Consider the following 11,492-nt stretch of genomic DNA (forward strand, 5'->3'; position numbering starts at 1 on the left):
GTTTGTTGATGTGACTGAAATGAATTCGATATTGAAGTAATTAAGAAAAGCATTAGAATTTGTTTATTTAATTGGAAATTCACAACTGGTAAATATTCTATTTATTCATCTGTATGTAAATAAAATTGACAATGTGATCAAGATAACTAGTTTGCAAGTTCCCTTACAACTTTTTAAAATCAAAAAGTTTTTAACAAAATTAAAAAATTACACAAATGTTAGGGGTATACATTTACTTTGTTTTACACCCCTGGTCCAATTTACAATATCACACTTTGTTGTGTTGGTCACAGTGGCTGATTAGCCAAGAAAAGTTGCACATTGGTCCATTTAACTCTCACAAAGCATGCAGAATATAATCTGTAGGACAGTTATACTGCATTTTTTGAGAGTTGAATGGACCGAAGCGCAACTTTCAAAAGTGCTTTTTTTTTACATAATAACGTTTTCAATCCCATCAATTGAAAACCAATTTAACCCCTGCAGAATAAATGCTGTGGTCCCCGTTGGTAAGGCCTATTGTGTGAATTTGTGTACTGTTGCCAAGTCACGTGGTACACAGGCGATGTTTTGCATTCCGATCATTTCTTGTTTCGTCATTATTTTGTCAGATTCAACAAGACTAGGTTGTGTTTAAAAATTTTCTTTCGGAAGTTTTTAGTTTGCATATTTTACAATTTATCGCTCATAAGTAGTAATCCCAGTAGCTTTATATATTAATTTGGAAGTGTATTTACAACAATATTTCGTGGCGTGGACCGTGTTTTCATTGATGGTTTTCGCCGGAAAAATACAACAAAATATGTGCGGCGGTTTGGAATTTCAAGAACTTTGAGTGGAACATTGGGAGAAAAGGAGCCTATACCACCAGCTGGATTGAATTTTATGTCTATTTGCGCTATCACCGAGAGCATCTCGCCAGGTGCATGGCTGATAATTCATCAGTTATGAAAGTACAAGTGCGATCATAGGCTAATGATATAGTCCAGTTTGGTTCCCTTACGATTCCAAAGTCTTTTTTTACATGAAACGGAAAATCGTTGTTGAATTTACGCATGCGAAACAACTAGCTGCAGCAATCAAGTAAAGTCGTCAATATTATCATAGTGATGGTACTGCGGCAAGTGGAAATTGTGACATTGTCTGGGATTCTCTTAAATATTTTTATATAATAATACAAATAGTTGGACAAAACTAACCCGAGTGATGATAGAGAGGCGAAGTTGCTGGTATTTTAAATGCGGAATGTGGCAATTTTACGTGAACGGGTCACCCAGCGTCGGGCGTTATCCGGCAGCGGTGTTGAGAGCAGTCAAGATGATGAGTTGATTCGGTGAGAAATTTGCTTTTATAATCAATCCCGGTTTTAGTAGCAGGCCTAGGCCTAAAGCCTAAAGGTAGAACACATTTGTAAAAATGGGCATTGGAAGTATAAATAACATTGTGTCGAGTGAGATCTATTTTATTCACTTGACACGGTTTTTAAGTTTTTCAAACTGTGATATTCATACAAGCAGAACGCAAAACAAAAAAAAAAAAAATGTATGCTTGAAGTGCTGGCCAAATAATCAAAAAGTCTCCAAAAATGTTTTAATTTGGTTTAACTTTATGGGAGCCAAATGTTAAAAAGTCGCAAAAATTTCCTTTGGCCTAATCATTGGTTTTTTGAGGCCAGGAAATTGTCAAAAGTCGCAAAAAAATAAAATAATAATAAATAAATAAAAATCGAAATTACCCATTTGGGCTACCAAATCGCTGGTTTGGCAATACTAAATGGCGGTCTCGATGATTATGTAAATTGTTTACCGTCAATCAGTCCTGGGGATTTTGCAAATAGCCAATTTCTGTGGCGTGCTATCAACAGATTATTGATCAACCCATTTACGAGAAATTACATAAGCTATTTATTAATGATATGACGTCATTCGAACATGTATCACATAAACAAAGATATTTACATTGTTGAAATTATGATATCAAGTTGTGTCCGAAACGAGAGGGAACGAAATTTGAGTGCCAATAAGGAGCAGTTATGATTAAAATGTTTATCACATCATGCGAGATGTGCTGTGACTCCTGCTTTGCATAATATGCCCCTGCTTTGTCCAATCGTGGGACAGGAGTCATTCACAGGCCGTGCTTTTGGGGCGCTAGGCGTATTTTCGTAATTAGTGTTGGGAAAATTTACAAGCAGTTTGTATTCCCATCCAAGTGGAAAATAATAATAAAATAACATAAAATCTAGCCAAGATATGGCCAAGAGATCGTAAACAAGTGTTGGGCGATATGCAATATAGTAACATCGCTATGCGGTGCATTAGTGATGCGCGGTATATGATATCCTGATATTACAAGTGGGATATTCGTGAATCATTTAGTCTGATTAAAGAATGTTAGTGGCTCTTGGAAAAGCTTGAATTACTGGAAGTCAAATTTTGGTTGGATTTTTATGAAAATTCCTGGAAAATTGTTTAAGCAATCGGTAAGGGTTAGGATATGTGAACAGATTTCCTTTCTGGCATAAAATACTAACATCGAAGGGCAGCATTATAATTTAACAATTTTGGAGGTCGTTTTTCGGACATATGCAAAGGTTGTTGGATTTTGGTCATTCAAGGCAATCGGTGAAGGTCAAAGTTAAGAGTCCTTCGGCGTAAATTACAGAAAATATTAACAGTGAGTAGCAGCCCTATAATTTAACAATTGGAAGATCGTTTTATGGGTTTTCTGACATATGCATAGGTGTTGGCATTTAAGGAATTCATAGAAGATGTATCATCAGGAAAGCAAAATTGTAGAGTCATCTGATGTAAAACAAGTTTGGTAGATCTTGGTACGATTCCTTTTTACTTGCCCAAATTAACTCGGCATAGTTTTTACTAGATTTGGTTTTACTCTACTTGGCAGCATCTTTGTGAAGCTCGCCTAGATAGTGGGAAACAGAGCACACTGCCTTTCCACTTGGACCTTCTGGCATATTTAAAAAGTTGAAAAGTAAATAAAGAGGTAAATAAATAAACAAAATAAATGGAAAAATAATCATGTTCAAGATCAATTCATTTTCAACTCCTTAGTATATAGTAAGGAAGTTTTATTAATAATCAGGCTTGTATATATGCAAAAGCCTTTGCTTGCACAATTTGCTTCCCTTTTTCTGTTTTCTTCATTGCAGATTATATCCTGGGTAACAGGAGGGAATACGTGTTGTTTCAACTTGCTTGTCGTGAGACTGGAGATTTGTTTATGACCACAATAATATTTGACGGTGATCTCTTCATAAAGCATTTACCTATAATCATGATGGGTTTACTTCAGTTAGACATGGAGCCACGTAGCAGCTACATTGCAGCAATCAATGACTTATATTTGCACATTTTGAATTAACACTGAATGTTGCACGTTGCTTTATCTACAAACTACGTAAAATGGAAGAATCATGTCAAGTGCTTTTAAAAAACATAAAATGGTGTACAATGGTAAGAATCACAAATCACGTACAATTGTACGTCGTCGTTGTCTTGTGGGTCATAAGTAATATGACTGACCTGGTATTGTGATTGTAAGAGTGATGTTTCAACTCTGCCTGTCCAATCCAAGATGTTGCATGTTGAGCATTCACAAGGGACAGTCTATTTGGTTTTTGAATGTCATCTGACCAATAGACCTCTGTCCCCAAAGTCCTGCAGTTGCTGTAATCAATCTTCTGACATTCTGAACATTTGACAGGTATGTACACTTGTACAGCGTCATCAATTATACTTTCAGTTGTTAGGTTGTCAGATTGGTATAAGTTAATAAGCAAGGAACGTGTCAAGTTGCTGCTTCAGAAGCATGAATGTTTGTTTTTGTTTTGTTTTGTATTGTTTTAAACGATCATCTTGTTCAGAACCATGAATTGCCCTATTGTATTTTATTTAATAAATATTTATTGAAAGCCGGTCTAGCATGTGGGATTTGATCGATTAAGTTTGTTAATACTAAGGAAGGAATCAACTCCAGGTTGGCATGGGATAGCCTAGGCAGGGGCCAAGTACTATGCCCTCAAATTTTTCTTGTTCAACAAAATTCAAAATCAAAAAATTGTGTTCAAGTTTTTTCGTGAGGTTGCGCAGCCGCCTAGTTATCACGTTGATTCAAGAAGTGTGTTGACCTATTGTAGTATAGAATAGGCATGTTATCCTAGTTCTCTGTACACTTTTATAGCATGGCACACTTCTCGTTTGATGATAACAAACATGGTGCGGGGCTTAGATGTACCAGAAATATAAACAAGTGGCACACAAAATTAGTAGAGCAGAGTTATCGTGTCATTACCCACAGATATAGTTCATCCAGATATGCGTAATATTGACAAAACCACTATGGGTAGGGGATTACACTCACAGTCACCGTTTGGTCCCCTATATATCAGGCAAAAGAACATCCAGAGAGCTTCCCATATCCCCCAGGCTTAACTGATGAAAATTAAAGAATAAATAGAATATGTTTAAAAATCTGGGGGATTGGGAAGTTTATTTCTCATTCAGTTCTTGCATGATCCATTAACTTCTTTGGCAGAGATTTTCTAATTTGAAACATATATCTATTTAAGTATGGATAAGAAATGCACACAAATTAAAGTATGTAGACATTTTAGTATGGATCAAGTATCCAATTTAACCTGTCAGGGATTTCCCCTATATATATGAATGTACGATTCCTGGAAACCATCTTACAGGAATATATATTATATATTTTGCATGCACAAATATTGTTAAAGGTTTCAGCACATATCATTTTATATTACTGGCTGTGCTCTTTGTTTTGGATATTTATAATCTCCCTTTTGTAGTTCACTGGGATGTGATTTCAGATAGGTCATCTGGGGTGCTATATTAAATATTCCTTATTTTATATTTATATTTTCTATTAACAAGATATTATTCAGCTCCCTCTGTAGGGGTCACGAGGGTGGTGACTTAAGATAGGTTTCATCTAGGTCCTCTAAAATATTCTTGTTTATTTTAAGATATTTATAAGCCCTTACTGTGTAGGTCACTGGGGTGGTGACTTTTGATAGTTCATCAGGGTCCTTTGTAAATCTAAATATCGCTTTTGCTAATAAGTCCAGGTTTTGGGTGCTGATTCCTTATATGCATGCTATATATTTGTGTTACATACTTATTGCAAATAAATCATATATGTCTGTTGAACGTCTGACAAAGACGCAAATCATTGCTTCCAATTTCATTATTTTGTCTGGGGTTAATAACGCTTTTCAATCCCATCAATTGAAAACCAATTTAACCCTGCAGAATAAATGCTGTGGTCCCCGTGGTAAGGCCTATTGTGTGAATTTGTGTACTGTTGCCAAGTCACGTGGTACACAGGCGATGTTTTGCATTCCGATCATTTCTTGTTTCGTCATTATTTTGTCAGATTCAACAAGACTAGGTTGTGTTTAAAAATTTTTTTCCCACCCACCACTCCCTTTGCAATTTTTCATATTGAGAGTATGGTAGTGGTGGTGCGGAAAAATTTATAAAGAAAATTTTAAGTTTCTATGTTAAAGTTAAAGAAGCAATTCTAACGTAATTGATAGAGCAAAGATTGGGTCACGATATTCGTGATTTGATGATTGGTTTGGTGCAGTCGTCTAATTCCTTTTGAGAGCGGTAAATTGCTCAAATCATGAAACTCTTGATAGGTGCCTTCCTTTGCTATATCAATCAAGAACTTCCTGCGGATAGTTGAACTTCATCGTGTAAAATGTACATCTCAAGTGAATCTCTCCTTGGGCTACTAAGCATATATTTAAATGTTATCTCTTATGTTATAGCTTTTCAAACAAAAATTTAAAAGAAAAGGACGAGATAGCTGTAGTTGATTAAAAATACACACATGTCTAACCATGTCATTTGAAGTGAGCAATGCTAAAGCATTAGCATCAATTTAAACAAATTTAAAATCCGCTGGCAGAGATTTTCTAATTTGAAACATATATCTATTTAAGTATGGATAAGAAATGCACACAAATTAAAGTATGTAGACATTTTAGTATGGATCAAGTATCCAATTTAACCTGTCAGGGATTTCCCCTATATATATGAATGTACGATTCCTGGAAACCATCTTACAGGAATATATATTATATATTTTGCATGCACAAATATTGTTAAAGGTTTCAGCACATATCATTTTATATTACTGGCTGTGCTCTTTGTTTTGGATATTTATAATCTCCCTTTTTTGTAGTTCACTGGGGATGTGATTTTCAGATAGGTCATCTGGGGTGCTATATTAAATATTCCTAATTTTCTGTTAACAAGATATTATTCAGCTCCTCTGTAGGGGTCACGAGGGTGGTGACTTAAGATAGGTTTCATCTAGGTCCTCTAAAATATTCTTGTTTATTTTAAGATATTTATAAGCCCTTACTGTGTAGGTCACTGGGGTGGTGACTTTTGATAGTTCATCAGGGTCCTTTGTAAATCTAAATATCGCTTTTGCTAATAAGTCCAGGTTTTGGGTGCTGATTCCTTATATGCATGCTATATATTTGTGTTACATACTTATTGCAAATAAATCATATATGTCTGTTGAACGTCTGACAAAGACGCAAATCATTGCTTCCAATTTCATTATTTTGTCTGGGGTTAATGAGCCATTGTGACTGAATGCAACAATGTGTGACATTGCAACATTGGAATTGCATTACATTGGACCAGGTGTGTCAAACAAAATAGGTTACCAATAAGCTTTTTACATTTTGTTTTTAATTTGTAAAAAGCATTTTGAGTTATAAATTCTTAGGGGGAAACTTGAGAACCTTTTGTGACCTCAGAAAGGTCATTGTTAACATTTAACAACCTGTTTTGTTTTTTGTTTGTAACAGTATCTAGGTTCATCACTTATCAAGGAGCCTCGTGGTACTGAATCAACTCTAGATGCCTGTGCTAAACTCAGAAAATCAGCTGCTGGTTTACATAAGATACCCTCCATTACACTAGCTATTAACTATGTAGGAGTCAAATTCATCGACTCAAAATCAAAAGTAAGTTAACCTAAAGACTGCACAAAAAGTAATGCAGCTGTTGTAATAATAATTGTGTTCACAATATTTCAACATAGAAGGAAGGATGATTTATTTACGTGCATTTTGATACCCCATTTGTCCAATTTCGTTCAATATTAACAACACAGCAGTGTTTTAACGAAAAATATCCGAATTGAAAAGTTGCAGCTATTTGTATTGATTTGAAGTCAGCGCGAAGTTAAATAGAGGGTTTTACGTGCCACAATGCTAGCATAATAACCATTGATCGCTGTAAACTGCAACTTTTAAATTCAGGTATTTTTCTTTAAAAGCAATACTGTGTTGTTAATATTGAACGACATTTGACAAATGGGGTATCAAAATTTTCCAGCCCATTTTCCAGCAGGATTTAACAATTATGGAGAACAAGGACTGCACCGTGTCAAAAGATGATAAAACTGACCAAGTATTACCAAAATACCATTGACAGAAGAAAACAGCGCTAAAAAAAAGGCTTGAAATTGTTTCACATTTGAAGCCTGATGGAGTATTATATAGAATGTGCAATTTGCTTTCAATAGTAAGATACACGGTTCATTAAGATTGATTGAGTGGACAGTTAATGAGTATAAAGTAGCAAATGAATATTATCAACCCATAAATCATTCAAGACATTTGATAGAAAACAAGCATGCATAACCATAAGGGGTTTATTGGTCACGCAATGTCTTGGACTTTGGCTGATTGATTGGAACATCAAGTTGTGCATAAATTAATCATAGTGATACTACACATAGACATCAGTGAATCCAGTTGAAATATTTAAACTCCATATTTTATATGATGAAATAGGGACAAAATCTAATATTTCTTGTGCTTTTTTCTTCCCCCATCTTCAGATGGTTATTACAGACCATGAAATTTGCAACATTTCTCACGTAGCTCAAGATGCTGATGACTTGAAGACATTTGCATATATTACCAAAGATGGAGAACATGAAAGATGGTATTGTCATGTCTTCACTGTCAAAACAGTGGTAAGTTAATAGTTTCATCTTTGGGTATCAATATTTGGTACTGTGTACCAACGTAGAAAATCGTCTCTTTTCATGATTTATTAGAAGTTGCAGCTACTCCTGACAAAAGCTTGACAGTTCCAAACTTGTCTGACAGCAAACCCGCTAAAAACTTCTTGTCATATTTAAGAGAAGTTTGGGTAAAAATCAATTTTTTATCCCATGGTGTTCATGGTATTCCCCATAGGGAACGGTGGAACAGCCACATACTGTGACGCACCATTCAACCCATGTAGTTCATGCTGCTATTTTCAACGTTTCCCATCTCAGTTGAATTTTACTACAGTTTTATGTTTTATATCCTCATATAAACTTGTGTATTTTTTTCTTTTATGAATTGCAGGATGTAGCCACAGAAATTATCCTTACACTGGGACAAGCATTTGAAATAGCCTACCAGATGTTACTCAAATCTCAGTCACATCGATCAGACAACTCAAGACATGACTCATCAGCACTATCAAATACAAGTGATGATACAAAATTATAGCTATGGTACTCAACAGTCAAAACTGTCATGGATTCCTGTGTAGAATTGGGTTGATACTCCAGTATCAGTGATCAGGTGTTTGCCAATTAGAAAGACCATAATATCTGTCCAACCTGATTCGTTGGATTACTTTACTCTTAGCTGAAGTGCAAGGGTTATTCAAGGCGAGGATTTCAGACAACTACATGGCAGTGAAAACCACACACAAATTGGCAAAATTTGTTATTTATCGTACATAACACAGTATCAAACTCACTAGAGGCAGGCAAAGGAGTGACAGTTGACCAAGAAAACATAAGATAGATGGAACCTGGTGGAACCAACTCAATCAAGCATTTTTCCTGCAGTTGATTGATACGATGTCAGGCCTGACTAATTTGATTGTTACCAACCCTATATGTCAGCAGATATCATGTTGATATAGTTTCCAGTAGACTCTGATGGCTCTGTAGGATCAGTACCCTTGTCAGCTTACATCAAGACTAATCGTCACAGCCATTGCTTTTGAACCATGGAGTCAATGGTTGCAGCAGGATTTAAATACTGAAAGAAAATAAGATCTAGTGTTACAATACTATTATATTCTTGTTCCTGTAAGCCAATACATTGTATAAATCATGTAGTATACACAATGTGACTTGGAGTACAAAATGGTTGACTACATGGGCTGCTTGGTGGTCAAAGTGTTAACTGCTAATGTTAAAGAAAATCAGTTAACTGGTTTGTGCTCTAGGCAGCCAATATAGTTTATAGCCTTTTTGTACTCCAAACTGTTGATATAGAGGTACTGTAATGTAGATGCTCTATCCTGGTCAGGGCCGGATTTTACCTTTTTGGTAGTCCTGGGCCAGGCCAAAATTCAGATGCCCCCAAACTCACCATGAGGAAGGCATGTACACTCAAGTGGCCAAGATTTGGTTTACGAACAGGGAGCCTACTATAAGATCGGTTTACTAAGACATTTGCGCATGAAGCTCGCAAAAAAATTTCAATTTCAGACAATTTTAGCCCAAAATGAAAGTGAAATTTGCTATGTAGATGGCCAATGCGCAAAATTTTGCAATGTTGGCATATTTTAGTCCAGAATATGGTGTTTTGGGGCTAAAAAGAAACATCACATTGCTAAATTGGGGGGGGGGCTGAGCCCAATGGCAAATCCGGCCCTGATCCTGGTCATTCATTGTCAAATTCAACTGTCACTAGTACTGACTCAATTCCAGGACCAAGCTCTTCAAATGTCAAAATCAAATGTATAGGATGTCCCGGAATGTCTTCCAATGAACAATCTTGGTGTTTCAGGGGTCAGCAGAAGTTTCTAGTATATTATTGAAATTTAAAGAGAATGAAGGAAATGATACTATTAATTCTGTTGTCAAGTCAGGACACCAACCAGAAACTCTAACCCTAAATACTAACCCTAAATAGGCTGAATAGGTACCTGATCATCGCTAGCTAGCTGTACAGCGCAGAAACACGCTGTGCATATTTCATTAGGCAAAATAGGTTCCTAATCGAAGCTACAAAGTGAATCCCAAAACACCTATCGACCGCTACAAAGTGTGACAACAGGGTGTGTATAGTCAACCATTTCAATTTTTGCTGACCATGTTGATTATTTTGTAATATTTGGCATCCAACTTTAAAGAAATCTTTCATCTCAATTCTATTCTGTAAAGGGGTAAAGATTGAAAAGTATCTGAACAACAATGTGTTATTAACTCCACAACCCTTTGCAAAATATCTCCTAACAATGGACTATTCCATATAAAATCCACACTTCCCCTGTGGAAGTTTTTGGGTAATCTTAGGGGAAGTATGAGTTTCAAATGGTATGAACATGTTAGGCAGCTCCATTTGAATTTCATACACCCTCTGAGAAAAATCTTCCAAAGAGGGGGGGGGGTGAGTTTCAAATAGAGTTGGTTAATGTGCTACTTCTATTTGAAATTCATACTCCCCCTGATATTTCCACAATCTTCCAGAGGGGTAGTGTGGATTGGCCCAATTGAATTTGGTACTGCAGCAACTCAAGGAAACTTGTATTTTAAGAATAGGATACCTTTATAAAAGCAAGCTCTTCCCAATGGCTTGACACAATGATATTTATTCATACTTACTCAGACATTCTGTAATTGTTAAACATTATTATATTGACAAATGTGATGCGATCAAGCAAAGTCAGTCGGAACTCGGATATATTGATTTTGAGATATAGCCAAACAAAGGCAATATTTCCTTATGTTTCCTGTTGTTTTGGAAACTCTTTAATTGCTCGTATCTTTGGAACTGGTTGTTCAATTTCAATGGGGTTTTCTGCAAAATGCAGCTCTGTAAATGTTTTTTACTATCCTATAAGAAACTGAAAATTTAATATTTCTGAGTTCCGATTGATTTTGCTTAATCGCATCACAAATATGAGAATGAAATAGGTTTTACAACATGATTTACCTATATTTCTGTAATGGCAATCATACTGAGAAGGTGGGCATTGATAAGTAGTCAATGTATAATAATGGGTTTTTATTTAACATAATGTAATTTAATGTGCCTTACACTGCAGTATAGAATATACCACATTCAATGTTTGCCTAATTATATTACCATACTTTACTTGCTCAATTTACAACTTATGAAATGTATTTGAACACAGAGGGTTGCTTTGAAAACATAGCCGCTGACCCAAGGAATTAAATAAGTATTGAACCCATGGAATTGAATGGCCAGTTCTGCACAATTTATTTAACCATACAGCTGTGTGCTGAAGTTTCAAATATAATCTTGTGGTTATTTCCATCATACGGTATTTTGTAGTTATAATGTGGTGTATTCTCAAATTGGAAACAAGCAAGTGAACATACATACTTGATCTGTGTAGAAGGAATTATTGGAAAGCCGGGTCTATATGTTTGGA

General features: G+C 35.6%; 1 protein-coding gene across 1 annotated transcript in view; it reads left to right on the plus strand.

Annotated features, from left to right (window-relative positions):
* LOC140154988 (ankyrin repeat and SAM domain-containing protein 1A-like) overlaps positions 1 to 9,686 on the plus strand; it is a 114,585-nt gene extending 104,899 nt beyond the window's left edge. The window contains exons 22-24 of the mRNA XM_072177655.1: positions 6,875 to 7,033; positions 7,915 to 8,052; positions 8,435 to 9,686. Coding sequence (XP_072033756.1) covers positions 6,875 to 7,033; positions 7,915 to 8,052; positions 8,435 to 8,581 — 444 coding nt within the window. The 3' untranslated portion in view covers positions 8,582 to 9,686. The remainder of the gene's footprint in view (positions 1 to 6,874; positions 7,034 to 7,914; positions 8,053 to 8,434) is intronic.
* Positions 9,687 to 11,492: the final 1,806 nt, after the last annotated feature.

The sequence above is a fragment of the Amphiura filiformis genome, chromosome 6 (assembly GCF_039555335.1).
Source record: "Amphiura filiformis chromosome 6, Afil_fr2py, whole genome shotgun sequence".
NCBI classification, from domain to species: Eukaryota; Metazoa; Echinodermata; class Ophiuroidea; order Amphilepidida; family Amphiuridae; genus Amphiura; species Amphiura filiformis.